General features: G+C 40.8%; 1 protein-coding gene across 11 annotated transcripts in view; it reads left to right on the forward strand.

Annotated features, from left to right (window-relative positions):
- Window positions 1-20,323, forward strand: part of LOC122797235 (pituitary adenylate cyclase-activating polypeptide type I receptor-like) — a 1,630,218-nt gene that overhangs the window by 1,463,629 nt on the left and 146,266 nt on the right. For 7 of the 11 annotated variants that reach the window (XM_044066074.1, XM_044066073.1, XM_044066075.1 and 4 more), the window contains one exon: window positions 16,659-16,742. The exons of 2 other annotated variants lie outside the window; for them this stretch is intronic. In XM_044066074.1, the coding sequence (XP_043922009.1) occupies window positions 16,659-16,742 (84 nt within the window). The remainder of the gene's footprint in view (window positions 1-16,658; window positions 16,743-20,323) is intronic. 2 more of the 11 variants (XM_044066078.1, XM_044066082.1) reach the window with 1 other exon arrangement.

Below are 20,323 nucleotides of genomic sequence, written 5' to 3' on the forward strand. Positions count from 1 at the left end.
GGACAAGGAGCCAAACTATTACTTTGGACTCCTCAGTGCCCCAGCGTTTTGCTCTAAATCGAGTGCCTTCTCCAACACCAGGTCTGCTGACTGCAGAAGGAAACTACAACCAGTTATAGCAAGTATTCCTGCCTGTGGAGCTTAAATATGCCTCATTTCCCACACTTATTTGTGATTGGCCACTTTTGGAAAAACTCAGCTGTAGGCACACCTGCTTAGCTGATGTTGGCAATGTTTAAAATTCCTTTGATAGATATGTGTCTGTTGAACATACATGTTTATGGAATGCTGTCATGGCTTAGTGGTTAAGTACTGTGACTATAGTGCACAGTATCATGAGTTTGAGCCATGTCACTGCTTTTTATTTTCCTACTGGGCAGACTTGACTGATTAAGGTACAGTAAAGGAGGTGTGGCCATGTTTAACTGACTTTGCTCAACTTTGCCCGACTTTGCCCAACGTTGCTCAATGTTGCTCGACATTGAGTTGGTTAGCACGGTGTGCACCTACGTGCAAATACATTGTTGCGCTGGTTAGCGTGGTGCGCAGCTATGCGCAGACATTGCGCTGTTTAACGCAGTGAGCAGCTACGAGCAATTGGATTTAAATATGCTCAATACTGGTAAAATGTGCTTAGCAGTACTTTATATTGCTTAAAATAGGGTACTCATGCCTCAGAATGCATAACCATTTCACCTTTATATATATATATATATATATATATATATATATATATATATATATATATATATATATATATAAAATTCATTCACTACTACATTTAACTTTTCAATGCTTTTTTACAAAACTTATACATAAAAAATGTCAGGAAATATTTTTGTATACAGATTTCCAACAGAAGATGGAACATGCAGTACTAGGACTCGAACCGGGAATGCCTCCTCTTTGTGTGAAAACTCTAACCACTACGCTATATTTGCATATATTTTTCTTATTATCCTCTTCTGGTGTCTAAGCTGCTAAATGTAGGTAAGCAATGGGCAAACCCACGCAAACACGCGCAAATACGGGCAGCTATATCGGATGAAATAAAAAAAAATTTTAAAAATCTATTTTTAATTTTGTCAGTTGTTTAACATATGGGGGAGTGTAGTGTTACATTGTGCATATGTGAGCGGACTCCCTCATGTAACTTGAAATTGCGGCATTCTTCATTGCAGGGGTGTGGATTTTTGGACTGCTCGGCTGTCCAACACGCCTCCTACACTCGTCCACACTCTGTGTAAGCTTTATAGTTGAGGCAGCGTGCCCTCATTAATATGCATGGCACGCTGCTGTCATACTCTTAGACTGGTGCTTCCGTGTAAAGTCTTACACGGGAGATTAGTAAATCCTGGGGAATGTGTGTTTCCTGAATATCCTTGTCTGAAAACAATTATTCCTTGGATCCTTATATAACATTACATCCAAATAATTCTTCTGAAAGTTGGGGTGCCCACTCCCATAATGTAAATATGAGTTAGAGAATGTGTGTTTCCTGAATATCCTTGACTGAAAACAATTATTCCTTGGATTCTTATATAACATTACATCCAAATAATTTATTTCTTCTAAGGAGACTGTGTGTGTGTTCTTGTGTGTGAACTAAATTAAAAAACTAATTATTTTGGATGTAATGTTATATAAGGGTCAAGGAAGTTGGATATCCAATGTTTTGGTATAATGTAAGTTAGACAGAGTTCATGGAGTTCAGAGTGAGTCGGAGGTAAGGAGGACTTGCAGCTATAGATACAATGAAATAGGACTACAAACCTGGGGCATCCTTTGACAAAACTCTCTGGGACCAGTCTGTCCCTGCCACAATGTCCGACACCACAATGTGGGACTCTGTGGAGATGATACTGCCTTTAAGCAAGGCCAGGAACTTCTCTGTCTCTTTAAGAAGTGGTTTGGTCAATGGCCTACCACCTGTTGCTCTATGCTCTCATGCCATGGCTTCTGCTGTATGTGAGGTAGCAGGGATCATATCCATGGCCTTGCACCAGACCATGTCATAGCTACAATCCTCATCACCTACATTGCTGACAGTTTCAGACGTGGCACAGTCACAGAAGGGTTGGTCAGTGGCATGGACAGCAAAGTGCTGTTAACTATGGAGACAGAGGGCCAGTAGTACCACCTCATTCCTAGCGTCTGTGAATCTTGGGGTGCAAGTGAAAGGAAATGGACCACCAGATTCAGCACTTGTTTACTCTGTGCCCTAATTTTAGGCACAGCTCTGGTAGTATAGAAAGCAATGGAATCAGCAGCATTGTTCTTGCGTATCCTCTACAAATCCTTACAAAAATCCTACCAAGCCATATATTGCACTGTATTTGTGTCTGACAGTTAGATATCTGTATACACCATATTTAAATAAATGTTAGGCATGTATTTGTATTGAACACGTAATTCCCCATAAAAAAGCACAGAAGTGAGACATCATGGCTGATGAAGGTGGGGAAAGTGCTCCTTTTAGAGCTCAGAGGTAGTGTGAAGAGGAGTCCAAGACTTTTTTGGCCATTCACCATTAGGATTATAGTAGGACTCTCCTGCAGTAGGGCTAAACCAGGTCATAGTATAAGGCCTGGAATAGTTTGAACATGGCTGTCACCTGTGCTAATGGCATCTTCTGCATGGCAGAAAAGTGCTGTGTCCATCGCAGTGAGAAGAGGCATCACTATGTTGACCTTCTTTGCTGATTAAAGGAAGACGTTAAGGAGTTGTCACTACTTCCATACTCAACTTATTTTAGCTCTCCAAATAACCTGTCACAGTGTGCTGTCCACAAAATTTGCATTATGCCCTTTTTATGCTTCTAGCCCCTGGAGATATTGAAAGGAACAGACAGATACACAGGAGCAGACAGGAGAGCTTAAGAGAGCATCAGTGTGAATGTACATGCTGTCATAAACCTGTCTAGCTTGTAATAGTAACAGTAGCAGACATTAAAAAAAACAAATGTGTAACTTTTATACACTAGTGCCACACCTATCAGTAGTGACTCGTAATAAGGCTGTGTAGATAAAATGTGTTTCTGCATGCATCCTCCTTTATAGGTGGACAAGTTCAACTTCATGTTAAGGCTCTTTGTTCTGACATTATGAGGTTGCCTGTAGGTTCATTAATCCCAATCCTGCATTTGTTGTCATGAAAACTATTTTAAGTATATTTTTCTGTCAAGTAGTATCCATGCAATATTACACAGCCCATAAATGAAAGAGCATCGTTATTAATTTGCTTGGGGGAGGGGGTCCAAAAACAAAAGCCATCATCACATGCAGTTTTACAGACAGAAGATTAAAGTCAGGAGCTATTTATCCAGACCAACGTGTGCCTGTGGTCAGAGACATATTTGATTTCTGAGTATTATACGTATACAAAGCAAACGTGCCTCTCAGACATGCATATTTTGGTCATAGGTGATAGGCATAGGACAGCAAATCCTATTGTTTATTGGGAAATGTCCATCATAGTGGCAAAGAGATGGTGAACAGGAATACAAGCACATTGAGAATTACATTCAATTGTTTATAATAATACAGTTAAACAAAACATACTTTGCAAAGCTATAAATAATCAGATCTTTCTGAAGACACTATCCTTTCTCTTACATGCTGTTGCTGGTGAATTTAGTGCTACTGCTGCATCCTGAAGGGATCACTGAGGATTTGCCAATGGGATGAATGCATGTTGCTGTTCTTCTGCATAAAATGGAGAGAAACAAATAAATGCACTCACTGGTTGGTGGCTCTACTTGCACTGGAAGATTCTGACATCTGTGCGGTCACAGAAACGTGGTTCAGGGCTGTGGAGAGCACCCTTGTCTTACCAGGCTATACCTCATTCCATACATTCCAACCTCAAAATGAGGTTGGGAAGACTAAGGGTGGTAGAGTCTCTATCTTCATTAAGGACAGGCACACCTCTAGACTGGTTTGCCAGCATGATGCACTGGAACTACTCCAGCTGCAACTGACAGTAAGCAAGACACCCATCCAAGTTATAGCCAGCTATAGACCTCCCTCCATGTCTCAGGACACCCACTCCTCTTACCTAGATTTACTCATAAGATCATAGGATCATACAAGGTTACTAGGCTATTGGCCCTAAGACCCTTATAAACCTAGCCAAGAGTTGAGCCCATATTTAGAAAAGTCAGCACCCCATGCCCCTGTCCAGCAGGGACATGGATGGAATCCCAGGAGTGTATTTTCTGTTTCCCATCCAGGTATCCAGGATGCGCTTAAAAAGAGGTAAAGAGGTACTCTGCTTGACATGGAGTGGGAGTCTATTCCACAGATGAGAGAGTCTCTGGGACACAAACGTGACAACCAACAAGTCCTGTTGATGTCACAGACCATGTTGAGTCTGGGCGTGTGGGTTACTCGAGTGGAACTTCACTTGTGGATATGCAGCAGTCCCATCAAGGTGGGATATGTGATCACCTTGTAGGACAGACAGAATTCACCTCTGAGGAGTCTGTATGAAACTGAGTAGAGGGATAGGGCTTTTAGCATATCTGTGTATGGTAAATGTGTGAAGCCCTGGATTCTCCTGGTGAGCAACCTCTGTGGTCTCTCCAGCTGCTGCATGTGCTCTGTGAGGTACATGCCAAAAAGACCATTGTACTCAGTAATGGGCCTTATAAGGGAAGAATACAGGGATGTTATGACCTCCTTGTCCCTGGATGAGATAACCTTAGTTATGAGGTGGGCTATGTAGAAGGCTTTCCATACAACAGAAGCAACATGGTGGTCAAAAGTCAGGTTGCTATCAGCCTGGGTGCCCAAATCCCTCTTACTGACTGCGTGCTTAGGACATTGTTATTAATGTGATAATTTGTGGGGTGTCACTCTCCCCAAAAGGGATGACGATGCATTTTTTGGTACTCAACTTGAGGCCATGTTTCTGGCACCAGTCATTTGTCTGAGTGAGACCGTCTTGGAGGATGTCCACATCACTAGGGGAATTGGTGACAGCACCCAGCTGGCAGTCATCTGCAAACTTAGTCAGCCATAGCCCACTGTTTTTGGCCTGCACCTCAGAAAAGTATATCCCAGATAACAGAGGTCCCAAGGCCAAACCCTAGGGTACGCAGCTTGTTATGGCTCTACTGCTTGAGGTGGCTTCCCCTACTTTGACTAGGTGGGTTTTATCAGTAAGCCAGTTTGCTACTCATCTGGTAACATATGGATTGAGGCCTAGTTGAGAGAGTTTATCTATTATTCCCGAGTGGGAAATAGTGTCGAAGGCTTTGGTCAGGTCAAGGTAGGTGATGTGCACTGTCTTCCCCTCATCCATGACTTTGGTGACTGTTTCAAAGAAGTTGACCAAATTTAACAGACATCATCTCTCCTTGATGAAGCCAAAATGTGATGGGATCGAGTGTTTGAAGGTTGCCAGTGTCCTTGTTAATGATGTCTATGATAATCTATTCCATGACCTTGCAGACCAGGCCAGTTAGGCTGATGGGTCTATAATTTCCCAGCTCGGTGGATGCTCCACCTTTGTGCAAAGGGATAACAGTGGCTGTACTACATTCAGCTAGGACAAAGCCAGTACTCAGGCTTTGGTTAAATAGGGCACCTAATGGTACTGCAAGTTCCTGCCTGAGTTCATATAGGATGCAGCTTGGGATGTTGTCGGGTCCCATGGAGGCTGTATTTTTTGCCTTTGAGAGAGCAGTGATGACCTGTTCCCTAAATATAAAGGGAAGGGGCCAAGTACTGGTGATGTCCTGATTTAGTGATGGGGGGACAGAAGGGTGAAGTTTTCACTGAATCTGTCAGCCAGCAAGTTTGCTATATCTACGGCATTTGTATATGTGGTGTCCTTGACCACCAGTTCTGAACAGATCTGAGTGCTTCTTTTGAGGTTGTGGATATATGCGAAGAAGGCCTTATGATAGTCTGTAGTAGATGTGGCCAATTTGGACTTGAAGTTTGCATTGGAGGATTTCACTAGTGCTCTTATTTGCTTGTTCACGCTAAGGAGACATTGCTTCCAATTGGTGGCCTGCTTCTTCTTGGTCTTTGAAAGCAAATTGTTTCCTTTTGTTACAGAGTTTATTTATTGCAGATGTCTGCCAGACACGTATACTTTTCCTTGCAGACGATGAGTTAGTCTTGTCGGATATTCCTGATTCCATACATCTATATAAATGCTCATATAGTGCTTTTGTGTAGTTTTGGATATTGGTGCCAGTTCCTACAGAGGGGGAGGGGTTGGTGAAGCTGTTTATACCATCTCTCAGGAGGCTGCAATCAGCTTTGGAGAAGTTTTTATGTGTGATCCTAGCTAGATGGGGATTGGGGAAGATGGTGACTTCAAAAGTGACCACTTTATGGTACGATCTTACCAGGGAGGATGATACTGTAGGAATGCTGCAGTGGTTGGAGGTTATTCAGGGTATCCCCCTAATCCTTGGTGGGTTCAACTACACCACCATAGACTGTTTGAACTATTCCTGCACTAATGAACTCACTCAATGATTCCTTGACTTCATCAGTTCTAACACACTAGACCAGCTTGTCTCATCCTCACTAGGGGAGATAACATTCTGGACTTGGTTCTCACCAACATGGACAACCACTGCACCACTAGTATAGTATGTTCTTCCCTAGTGAGATCAGCTCATTGGACTGTCTCATTCAAAGTTTCTATCCCACCCAAACCCTCCTTCCCCCAGCCATAATCAAGCTAACAAACATCTCAAAAGCCGACTACAACCTTCTAAAGGAGGGTATCTGTAGCTTCACACCACAGACCCCCTCAGAGGATGCAGACAACTAAGATGAACAGTATGCCAGTGCAGTAAATAAGCACCTGTACAACTGCATGGACTCAGCCATACCCAACAGAACTAAAACCTGCTCCACAAGAAAACACAAACCTGTTTGGTAGACATCCTCTATCAAGAGGCTTTATAACAAAAGGAAGAAACTGTTGTCCAAGAGTAAAAAGGAACAGATTTCAAATTAGAAAAACTCCCTCCCTAGCCTCAACAAGCAAATTAGATCACTAGTGAAAACCTCCAAAGCCAATTATGTCAAAACTAGCCTCCAAAACAAAGGGAAACCACAAAGCCTTCTTCAGTTATGTCAGAAACCTCCATGGCAAAGCCCAGGTTTGTTCCAAATTAGTACTTAATAGTATCACTTACACTGATCCTGTTGACTTAGCCAACCTGCTAGCAGATAGGTTCAGTGCAAACCTCACCCCCCCATCTCCCCCCAAAGGCCCTTTTAACATCCATGATACTTGTCCCGCACCTCACATCTCCATAGATCAAGCATTAAAGGCCCTATTCAAGGCAAAGAACACAGCCTCCATGGGACCTGATAGTACACCAGGCTGTATTCTGCATAATCTCCAGCAAGAACTGGCTTTGCCATTGAGCACCCTGTTTAACCACAGCCAAAGTACTGGGTTTATTCCAGCAGACTGGAGAACTGCCATTGTCATCCCCTTACACAAAGGTGGTGCCACTACTGACCCTGGAAACTATTGCCCCATTAGCTTGACAAGTCTGATGTGTAAGGCTATGGAGTGTATTATTCTGGATCTCATAAACAAGGACATAGGCAATCTCCAAGCACTTGACCCCACCCAGTTCAGATGCGTCAAGGGCAGATCTTGCCTGTTGAACCTGGTTTACTTCTTTGAGACTGTCACCAAGGCCCTGAATGAGGGAAAGTCAGTACATACAGCTTGCCTTGACTTAGCCAAGGTCTTTGACACAATTCTCCACTTGGGCATCATCAAAAAGCTAACACAGCTTGGCATAAATCCCTATCTCATTTGGTAGGTGGCCAACTGGCTCACCGATAGGACCCTCAAGGTCCAAATAGGTCCCTCCACCTCCAATAGCAGACCTGTCACTAGTGCAGTTCCCCACAGATCTGGGACACCTGCTATTTGGCATCTATTTCTCAGAGGTCCAGGCAAAGACAAAAGACCTGTGGCTGACCATATTTGCAGACAACTGTAAGTTGGGTGTTGTCATTGACTCCCCAGATGATGTTAACATACTGCAAGAGAGTCTCACAGCAACTAACGACTGGTGCCAAAGTCATGGCCTCAAGCTAAATGCAAAAAAAAAATATCATCATACCATTCGGCAAAAACATGGTCCTTACTGATTATCACATCAACAGCAACCCCTAAGCACAAAACCCGTGGTGAGAGACCTTTGTACTCAAGTTGATAAGAATCTCATATTCGTCCATCATGTAGCTGCAGTGGCCATAAAAGCCTTTTACTTGGGTCATCTCATAAGTAAAAAGACTGCATCCAGAAAACAGGAGGTTATTACCTCTCTATACTCCTCCCTCATTAGACCAATAATTAAGTATAATGCCCCATTTGAAATGTATCTCTCCAAACATCTGCATCAACTGAAAAGGCCACAGGAATACCTCACAAAGAGAATTCATGGTCTCCAACACCTGTCCTATGCAGACAGAGTCAAATCTCTATCATACTACTCGGTATCATACAGATTGCTCAGAGGTGATCTGTGTCTCACCTACAAGGCAATCTCAGACCCTGCCCTACTAGAGATGCTCCATATCTGTAAGTCTAACTCCTTGCGCATTACTCACTCGAAAGGCCTGAATTTAATATGCAACATCAACAAAACCTGCTGGAGAGATAGGTCTGTCTCCCAGAGGCTACCCCATCTCTGGAATAGACTTCCCATAGATGTCAAACAGAGCACCTCACTGACACTCTTCAAGCACAGCCTTGATGAGTGGATGGGAAACCACAAATTAGTCCCAGAGTTTCCACCTGTTTCCCTCACTGACAGGGGTGACAGGTGCTGACTGAGTTTTTTTGGTGGGATAAACTCTTGGCTAGGTTTTTAAGGGTCCCATGGCCATTAGCCTAGTAACCTCCTATGATCCTAAATAAAATAAGTGTATGCGTCTCTTTTGTCTGACTGCTTCTGTGGCTCAGCTTCCTTGTGACATGATTTGTAGAATGTCAGTATACTGTGGAGTGTTCAACTCTTCTCAGGGTTATACGCTTTTTTTGCAAAATTTCTGTTCATGTTTTACAAATGTATAAAATTCTCCTGATACATCCTTCAATGACAACTTTGGAATGACTGCTTCTGTGGCTCAGCTTGTTCATGAAGAGATTTGTACAGCTTTATTGAAAAGGGTTAAGGGTTCAATAACCCTCAGTGTTTGACTGCATTTTGTCTGCTTCCAGTCTGCATTCCAATAGGTGCTTCCCTATCTCTTTCAGTATGATTCCTGCTGTGGTCAACCTTGCAAATGCTGTGTTTTGTAGAATGCCAATGGAAGGAGTAATGGGTGCAAATCCCTGAGACCAGTCTTTTGTTTTTGCACTCAGTCTGCAAATGTGTAACATTCCCTTGCAATTTGTTTTCCTGTCCCCATCACTACAAATCCTGATACAGCTTACCTTGAATTTTTTGGTGGAATATCAGTATAGAAAATAATGGACTCAGATCCCTTGAGGCATGTACCATTCCCCTGATACTAGTGCTTTCTTTAATGTAAGTTGGTAGTCTGTTCCATGCATCAGCTACTCCCTCAGAGGACCAATTAGTACACCACTACTACTTTTTGATAACCCCAAACATTCCCAGAGATAGTTGTCTCTAAATGCCCTACATACCTTTATAAGGTCTCCTCTTGAATATCTATATGAGACACTGTACAAGTTCAGAGAGTTTTTCACATTCATGGATGCCCTTTGCATATTTCCGCTGCACTCTTTCCAGTTTATGCATGTTTGTTTTTTATAAGGTTTCCATATTGTTATTCCATACTCAAAGTTGGGCCTAATGTAACTAACAAACAATGATTTCATAATTTATGATTCCTAGACTTTATAAATCTTTTTATACTACCTACAGTTGTATTATGTCATCAAAAAAACAGGTCATTGAACCACATTTCAAATGGCATTTTGTCAAAACATGCCATTTGTTGAACATTTTTTTCTGAGCTCGCATTATGGTAGGGATCAGGAAATTTGCCCTTTCCCTAATGTAGTGCAATCTCGGAGTTTAGTATATATAATTAGCATGGGGTGTGGGGTTCGATGAGTGTCATTTCCAATGAAATGCCATTCAATGATCTACCCGTCTGATGATATAATATAGACCTCGTTTATGTGATTAGAAAAACTCAAAGCTGGATCTACCTATATACTCAGGCTCTTAAATGAACCTACAGTTTCACTCACTGTGTGTCTCATTAAGTATTCACCATTCAATTTATATCTCCCAAATGTCATATGCTTAGTTTTTGATGTATTTATCTGTATATTATTTTCCTGTGCCCAAATGGTCAATTTAGTCAAGTTCATTTACAGACTTGCCCTATCTGTAACACGTGTAATTGGTTTATTCAATTTCAAGTCTTCTCCATACAGACTGTAGAACAACCCAGATAAAAAAGATAGATCTGAAACATACAACTCTTAACAAGTAATGGTCTAGGACAGAGCCCTGTGGGACACCCTGACTGTAACCAAGGATTTCACCTGTCCAGTTGCCGTATGATACTTGCCATGTCCTATTTGTAAGCCATGCAGCTGTCCATCTTACTGTTGATCAGTGCTTTGCATATGTTGCATTTTCCAATTGAAAAGGCTGGCCGCTCAATGGTACTTTAGTGGCCAAAGTTTTTCTATTGGTATATGCTCAATTTGTCATGGGCATCTTGGTTGGTCTGTCCAATCAGTGTGCAAGTTTTTGAGTAACAATGACCTGTCATTGTACTACTATTTCAGTTAACAACTGGTTAAAAGAGAAAAAAAAACATTCTGTTAGGTTACAGCCTGCCAGTAAACTTTGATTACCCAGAACACTGTCGTATAATCCTTTTTTGAGACTGATGTATACATTTTACATAAATCCAGCATGACCTTTTTAGCTGGGAAATGTAGGTCAATAACTTTGTATGCAATGGCTTAAAAAGAGAAAATAGGCTTGTTTGACAGGATCAGACATGACCACCCTCAAGTGTAAACATTGTGGCTAATATCCCTGCTACTGAACTTATGTAAAGGTAAATATTTTTGTAAGAATTCTTTCAAAGCATTCTCCAAGTGTTTTAGATTATACTGATTGTTTTTTTGTTTTCAGTTTAGTCCTTGTTAATTTGTGCCAGAATGGTGGAAAAAAGGTCTTTCTTAAGCGTTTTTCTAAACATCTAGGTGTATTACATGTCTGTCCATCTATCCATCCAAAACCTCTTTTCCCATTTTTATACATGGGGTTGGGGTGTCACTTTAACAGTGACAATCATCTAGAGCTTAGGTCTACACCGCCAGGTGGCTAGCCCTACTGTGGCTGTTCTTCAATATCAGACACTTGCATGCACACTCATACCTATGGCCAGTTTAGAGTGCCTACTCTGCCTACTGTATGTCTTTGGAATGGGGGTGGAAACCAAAGCATCCAGGGGAAACCCATACAAGTAGAGGGAGGACATGCAGACTGCACAGTAGGCGAGTGTATTCCATGTAGTCTTTTGTTCTTCCATTGTGTACCCTGTACTGAATACTGATTTAGTTTCCACACTTTTTCAAAATCTCTTAAAGCACTTCCTTTGCACTAAACAGACTCTGTCTGCTATTAGTATACCATTTATATCATTTAACATGTGAATTTTAAGTTAATTATTTTTAATTCAGCTACAAATAACTTGGTTATTACTGAACAGACGGACTCCATTTTACTCTCTACCAACAGTATGCATTCATTTGCTCCCTTACACCAGATATGTAAAAAAATGCTTTTACATTTTATCATACATTTAAAGTTAAACTTTTTTGCCTGTTTTTGATTTTGGGTTGTTTTACCCCTCCCCCCACTCCCATTGTGAAAATATTTACTTTCATGAGACATAACCCGTTATTTACCTCTAGCCCCACTCCCATTGTGAAAATATTTACTTTCATGAGACATAACCCATTATTTACCCCTAGCCACACTCCCATTGTGAAAATATTTACTTTCATGAGACATAACCCATTATGCCAAGTCACTTATTGCAGTTTTTCATATTTTAGAACAATGTAGTCTGGTTAGTTCTTTTCCTTTTCTTTTCTAGGCTGGTTTTAGAACTGTTATCCCACTCTGTTGTAGGAAGACTTTTTAAAAGTATCGATGCCTTGAATATGTTCAAGGCTTTTTAATTTGATCTCATTAATGTATTGTTCCAAACCGCAGACTTTGAATTTGTCACAGTGCTGTTGTAGTCTATTTTATAAGAACTAAGCATCCTTATCTGTGTTTGTTTTGTGTTTTGTGCATTATATATCCTGAAAAAACTCAAAACTGTCTCAAAATGTTTCAGAACCCTGAGGTGTCCTTTTCTGGATTTATCAGTTACAAAATAATATCCTCTGCAAATAAAGCTAAGTTTTATTGATCATAGCAGTTGTAATCCTGAAGCTGTGAGTCACTTTGACAAATTCAAAGTCTGCAGTTTGGAACGATACATTAATGAGATCCAGACAAGTGACAAGTGGAGTACCTCAGGGTTCAGTCCTGGGACCTCTCTTGTTTGGCATCTACTTCTCTGAAATACAGGCCAACACTAAGGGACTGTGGCTAACACAGTTCGCAGATGACTGCAAACTGGGAGCCATTATTGAATCCCCAAATGATGTGGATACTTTACAAAAGGGCCTTACAGAAACAGACGCTTGCTGCCAGAGCCATGGGCTCAAGCTCATTGCCAAGAAATGTATAGTTATCCCCTTTGGGAAAAAACATGTACCCATGAATTACCACATAGGTGGCAGTACACTAAACACCGAAAGTGTGATAAGAGACTTAGGGACATAGGTGGACAGTGGTCTCACCTTCAATAACCACATCGCCACAACAGTCAGGAAATGCTTCTATGTGGCACACCTCATCACTAAGGGCTTTTCATCCAAAAAAAAGGAGGTCATTGTCGCACTGTACTCATCCCTCATTAGACCCATTATAGAATACAATGCCCCCATTTGGTATGCACCTCTCAAGACATCTGCAACAACTGGAAAGGCTGCAGAAATACCTCACTAAAAGAATCACAGGCCTAAAGCAGATGCCCTATACTGAACGCCTTAAAAAACTCCAGCTATACTCTGTCACATATTGTCTACTCCAAGGCAATCTCTGCTTAACATCCAAGGCCATGTCAAACCCAGAGCTGTTGGACATGCTACACTTAAAGAAATCCCAGTCCCCCAGAGCCACATGCTCCAGGGATCTAAATCTTGTCATCACAATAAACAAAACATGCTGGAGGGATAGGTTCCTGACCCAGAGACTCCCCAGACTCTGGAATAGACTGCCCATGCATGTCAAGCAGAGCGCCTCTTTGGCCCTCTTCAAAAGGAACCTTGATGATTGGATGGGAGAAAGGAAATTCACTCCGGGGATCACGTCAGTTGCCCTGCTAGACAGGGGTCCAGGGAAGTAAATAATGTGGGAAGAAATAGCCAGGGAATTGTTATGGCTAGGCTTGTATAGGCCCTAGGGCTGATAGCCTAGTACCAACCTATGAATCTATGAACTTATTTTCTTTTCTAATGGCTCTAAATATAAAGCAAATAACAAAGGGGAAATGGGGCATCTTGTTCTCAAACAAAGCTTGTTGGAGAGAAGCCCTCCCACCTCCCACCTTAATTCTTGTCCCTGACCCTTCATATATCCTCCTTATTTAACCCTATTATCCTGTAGCAAATGTTCTCATTGCCCTACCTATAGTATCCAGGTTGTATCTGTAAAAACGCTTTCTGTGCATCAAGACCCACCAGCAAAAGCAGTGTCCTCTTACACTCTGTTTCCATCTGGATCATCATTGTTTTATTAATGCTGTCAAATGTTTTGCCTCCCCTCAACTAAACCACATTGATCTATACCTGTCAGTTTTGCTGACTACTTTGTCTCTGGGCATAAAGCTATCTCATTTGAAATCAAAATCAGTTCTGTAACCCCTGTAAACCTAATAATAGTTAGGAACTATTCCAAAGCAAACTACCTTTTATTAAGCAATAGTTTTGTCAAAATTCAGCGCTCCTCCAAATCCAGAAATGAAAGTAGTTTAAGCAGAATTGTTCACAAAAACTCTGTACACCCACATCAGTGGCTGCATAGAGCTGTTGTCCCTGCCAGAAGTAATCCCAAAACTAACTCCAAAAACAAACCACCCTTATGGCAACTCAGATTAAGCAAGTTACACAACAAAAGTAAAAAAAAATAATGACTAAAACCAGAAAATCTGTCTCTCACAAAGATAGCATTAAAATAAACAGGTAGCAAAGAGGACTCATAAAGTCCAATAAATCCAATTTTGCGGTCAAGATCGCCTCTCAGGCAAAAGATAACCATAAGGCATTCTTCAGCTTTGTCAGAAACCTCAAAAGCAGCACACAGTAGTGTGTTAAACTGGTGGTTAATGTTGTTGCATTCACTGAGCCAGGAGATACAGCAAATCTGCTGGTTGACTAATTAAATTCCAACTTTAGCCCCCCACCCCCAGCATCAGCCATCTCCCATGTCCTAGCTGCGATTGCTAAGGCCAAGAACACATCCTCAGTGGGCCCCAATAATATCCCAGGATGCCTCATGTAAAGTCTAAAACATGACCTATCAGGACCACTGGAGTTATTATTTAACTATAGTCTTAAAACAGGCTTTGTGTCATGAGAATGGTGGGCTGCAGTAGTAATCCCTCTTCATAAGGATGGACCATCAACAGATCCCAGAAACTACAGACCTATTAGCCTGACTAGTCTTATATATAAAGCCATGTGAAGAATTATCATGGAAATGATCGACAAAGACATAGGAGACATTCTAATACTGGATATATCCCAGTTTGGCTTTGCCAGAGGAAAGTCATGCCTATTGAACTTGGTGGACTTCTTTGAGAAGTTCAGCAAAGCAATGGATAAGGGTAAAACAATGCATGCTGCCTACCTTGACCTGGCTAAGGCATTTGATACATTATCCACTCTGGCATTGTTAACAAACTTATGGAAACCTCTATAGATCTCCTGGACCTGATTTCCACTGGCAAATGTTAAGAAAAAAAGTATTTCATAAATTTTCAGTTTTCAGTCAATAATTCTAATATGTCTTAACCTACAGTAAAATAGAGAGGCGCATACATCGGTAAGCATATCTGCACCCACATTCACATGTAAATGAATATACAGCCTACTTTAAATGCATTATATTAGAAAAAAAAAAACATTTGGAAACTTCTTCCTTATCATTCATTTCTCTGTAAAAGGATCACTTCAGGAATAATAAGTTATTTCCTTCTGTTATCTAATCATGTATCCTCACATTCAAGGGGCAGCAAATAAGATAAAGTAATGAAATACATAAAGCAAACGATGCTTTTAAAGAAGGTAAGCATGTTAAACTAACAGCATTTTATAAAGCAACGCATTCATATCTTGAACCACCTTACTGTAAAGCAGTGAAGACAACAGACATGGCCTTTTTACTTCATTCTCTAAAAAGCAAGAATATGTATAAAAAAAATGGAATCAAATTTCATAAAGAAATGGAGTGGATGAGTACAGAATTGAATTGATCCGATTATGTCTCCTCTGTCTATACAATTTTAATTGCCGTGATGCAAAATAAATCTAGTATTCAATGCAATGCTGAATAAAATATGAATAAGACATTTAAATGTTTTGGAAATTATTTTATGGGTATCATTTTAACTGTATGGCGATACAAGTATTGTGAATGGAAAAAAGAAAGAATGTCATATAGTGTATAAACATTTTTAAACTTTTGAAAGTATTCACATCTGGTATACTACAGAACTGTTATACTGGGAGACTATTAAGGGCAACAGACACATGCAGTGCAATTAATCAATTTAATTATCGATATTCTTCCTAATATCATGCCTGCCTTAATATTTTCAGATATGTGATTATATCGTATGTTTAAGTCAGGTTTGGATAATCTTAGTTTTGTCTAAGCTCTTAGCTGTGTGTATATTTCTATATCTGAATGTGTGTACTTCTAGAAAACACATTTTTAGCCAAAGTGAACCGACTGATACAAAGTTTTCATTAAAGTTAGGAATGTAGGGTATTTACTCCTAAAATCACAGCTAGAATAAACTGTTTCATAAGTTTAAAATGTTCATCCTAGTAATGAAGCAGGTACTACATTTTGCAAATGCTATTAGCTACCCCAAAGAAACAGCATGCCATAAATTAATAATAATAACAAAATTACGAATATCTAATTTTAATTAGGGCATGTTGCTTTTTCTTATGTTTTGTTGCTTCTATAGCTTTATATTTTCTGGTTCTCTACTCAAATTTTGTTTCCTATCACAGCTTTTGTTTACATGACCATGAATTTACATTCATTTGCATAAAACAAGACCATAAGCTCTCACTCAATTTAAATTGATGTAATACCTGTTTTGTTTATGTGCTTAAAATAACAAATTCTGCATTTTAATACTTAAGCACTAAATATCATCACCTGTGTCCTGATTCATTTCATATATTTTCTAAATGCTTCACATCATGGTCATCATGTGACTTGTGTCATGATGTCTCTTTAGCAGAAAGTTTTTGACATGCTTCATTTTTTCAGAGTCAGCTAAAATACCTAACCTTGTCATATTTAGCAGCTGCGTTCAGAAATGCTACTGTATGCCTGAGATGGCTAATCCACATTCTTGCAAGATGTCAGAACTGTCCATCATAACCCTGTAAGTTGAAGCATTTGTAACATTCTTGTGCTTGTTTCTTAAGCATGATAAAAATAAGTGCTGAGTGTAACACTGCTGTCTGACACATATTCTAACACATCATTTAGAATACATTATTTTAATTTGTAAACGCATGTTGAAATAAATGTTTTTCAATTATTTGATATTGTTTTCCAGTGCCTTAGCGATCCCTTACTAAAAGCATTTAATGCGTTCAATGAAGCATTGCTGTTTTCTGAATAATTCAAAGTTTCATTGCTATATACTGTAAGTGCATTCTTTCCAGCTCACTGTCAAATAAGGTCAGAAAATATAAAAAGTAGCAAATCAGAACGACAAAACATCAGAAATTTTTTATAATACTTCAAGTTTACCATACAGCAGTTCCAGTATAATACAAACATGTCTAATGCTTTGAGTTTGGAAAAAAATACACGTACTAGTCATCCATGTTAAATACTTCTTTTTTCTTTAACTTTAGAGTCAGGGTCTGCAGTCTGTGCAATTTAACAAAGTACACTGAGACTTGATAAGTAATACTTTATTAGCTAAGGATGGTATTGATGTCATTTCTTGTCAGACATATTTCCATTCAAAAATGTAAGTTGCAGTGATTCCTAAAATAAAACATTCTAAAGAAAATACATCAGTAAATAAATAAAATAGCCAAATACTTCAGCAAGGTACGTTACCCTAAAGTCTAGATAAGTAACTATCACAAATCAGTGGGATATGGGCAGCATCATTCTCTTTATCAGCACTGGCAGATGTTCTTCGTGTTTCACTGTTGCAGTCAACACACTTGGGTTATCTGCCTGCAGGTAGCCCTCAGTTGGCCAGAATACCAGAGACTTAGTATTTCAGCATCGGATGCTGTCGCTCCAGGACTGACGTCAGGTCGTCAGGGGTATGAAAACAGGCAGCTGACACCATTACATCAGTCTTTCTTGCCGAGGAGCACGAAGCAGAAGCAGTTTGCAAGTGCCAGTCGGCCGCTACCTGAGTTTTCATTTACTAATTGAATCTTCCTGAAGTGTTCTAAAGCTAAGTACCCCATTGGGGATCCTTTTTTCTTGCTCTAACCGATGTCAGAAAAAGTTAATAATTGTCTTGCCTGTGGAAAGCAAATACCACACCGAGATTTTTATTCTTACTGCGTCACCTGCCTAGGACCAGACCACTACGTACCTCGCTGTCAGTTTTGTGCCTTGTTCAACACCCGAACCATTCGTCGTCAGGCCCTTATTGTCCCTAAATACTTTCGTTCTCCATCTCCGTATTCCGAAATGGCTTCGGTAAGCCATCTGACTACCGATATTCTGAAAAAACTTAAGGATAAAGACAGAGAGAAAGATGGCACAGGTTCAAAACTGACAACGACGCTTCTGTTAAGCTAGTCACCAGTTCACTGGTACTCAGTGAGGCGCTTTTGCAGCCCCTGATGCCCGCTTCAATTGATTTGCAGGCCTCTACCGAGACCCGTTCGGAGTCCGGTATGCCACGAGACTCTTCTTCAACTATGGAACTGGCAGATGTCTATACCTTGGATGGGTCCGGAGCCACTGAGCAGGCACTGGCTTCTGAGGAAGTTCTTCATACTACCGATGTTCGACACAAACCGACTTCTTCAGTTCTGTCTAAAACGACCAAATATCTAAGGCCAAGAGTACGCGCTACACCTAGAAAACTGATGATCAAAGCGCATGCACCTGCTCCCTTGCCACAAAATAAAATGCTTAGAATGGCAGAAGACCTTATTATGCTGATTAGGGGAAGTCAGCCTTCCCCTGATAAGAGAAAAAGGGACCAGTCCCCAGCAGCTTCAACAGACCAAGAGTCTGCCGACTCTGAGGTTTCTGATTATGAATACATGCCCTTATCTGCTTATGAGGATTCTGATGCAGACAAATCCAGTCCCTCTGCCTCTCCTCTAGAGGATTTCTCTTTTGGTGAAACCTTACATACTTTAAGAGAGCATTTCCACTGGGAATGCCAAGACTATCCTTGGTCTAAAAAGAGACTCGGAGAATTTCTAGACTTGCCACAACACAGGCCTTTAGCAATACCACCAGTCCTGGATGTTGTTGATGATGTCTTTATGGAATCCATTCTCACTCCTAATACTTTACCCCCTGCCCCAAGGAAACCAGACAGGTACTACACAGTACCCGACTCTCACAAATTTCTTTTAAAAAATCCTACTGCTGACCTAGAGATCATTTCCCAGGGGCCTAAAGGTATCAAGGCAACTACAGCTAAGAATCCCACCCCTTCAGACAGGGATTCCAGAGCTTTGGACAGATGGGGTAAGAAAGTATATACCTCTGCAACTCTTGCCATTAGGGCTTTGAATTGTCAGTTTCACATGCTGAAGTACCAACAACTTATTATGGAACTTGTCGAGCAAAAAATAGCTACCTTTACAGACTGTGCAGAAAATAAAGAATTGCAAGAGCTTATGCATTCTGCAAGCCAAGTCAGCAAGCATACATTGCAGTGTGGCTTTGATGCCCTAGATGCATCTTGCAGGGCAGCAATCACTGGTTCTGTACTGAGAAGGCATGCTTGGCTTAAGGAGCAGACCTTGCCAGATCATGTCAAATCCAATTTACTAGAAGCTCCTTTGAACAAGGACAATCTGTCTGGCACCAAAGCAGAAGAAGTTCTTAAAAAGATGGAAGAAAAAGCTAAATCTATGCAGACAGTCAAATAATTCTTACAAGTACAGCCTCCTAGATTCAGTAGGCATTGCCCCTCAAAACACTGGTCCTTTCCAGCTCCCTCAAGGCCATCTCAAACTAGACCCAGGAGAAACAGACCTCCCAGACTACAGTCTCAGGGTATGAAGAGATCTAAGCAATGGAGTGCCTCCACCTCTAAAGCAGGGAGTGCTAAACCCCCCCCTTACGGAAAGAATTCCCAATAACTTCTCAACTCCACCCCCCTCCTCTGCCCAAGTGCTTGTGCCCCTATGAGGAAAACTTGCCCTTCATGCAAAAAAAACTGGATTCCCATCACCAAAGGCTGATGTGGGTCCTCAACATTGTATCCCAGGGGTACAAATTTTACTTCCACTCACTGCCAACCCCAAAAGGGTTCCCAGATCTCCCTCTGAACCAGTGGGTAGAGGCTCAAAACTAAGTCCAATCCCTGCTCTCTATAAGGGCAATTCAACTGGTTCCTGTGGAACAGATAGGTCAAGGATTCTATTCCAGACTTTTCCTGGTACCCAGAAAAGAGGGTACTTGGCACCCAATCTTAGATCTTTCAATTCGCAACACCTTCCTGGTGGTACCAAAATTCAAAATACTCACCCTGCAGCAGCTTCTACCTATGCTAGTCAAAGATGCCTGGTTAGTCACCCTAGACTTAAAAGAAGCCTATCTGCACATCCCTATAAGGGAGTCATGCAGAAAATATCTATACTTCAGGGCAGGATCTATGCATTATCCATACCTCTCAAGTGTGCCACATTACGAGGAACGTACCTCATTTGGGGTCTTAAAAAGTTCATGTTCCTTGAAGTTCCTCAAAGTTCCATATTGAAAGAGTCAGTCACACATTCAGTGTTAGGAATGTTT

The sequence above is a fragment of the Protopterus annectens genome, chromosome 3.part0 (assembly GCF_019279795.1).
Source record: "Protopterus annectens isolate FY-2018-M chromosome 3.part0, PAN1.0, whole genome shotgun sequence".
NCBI lineage: Eukaryota > Metazoa > Chordata > Ceratodontiformes > Protopteridae > Protopterus > Protopterus annectens.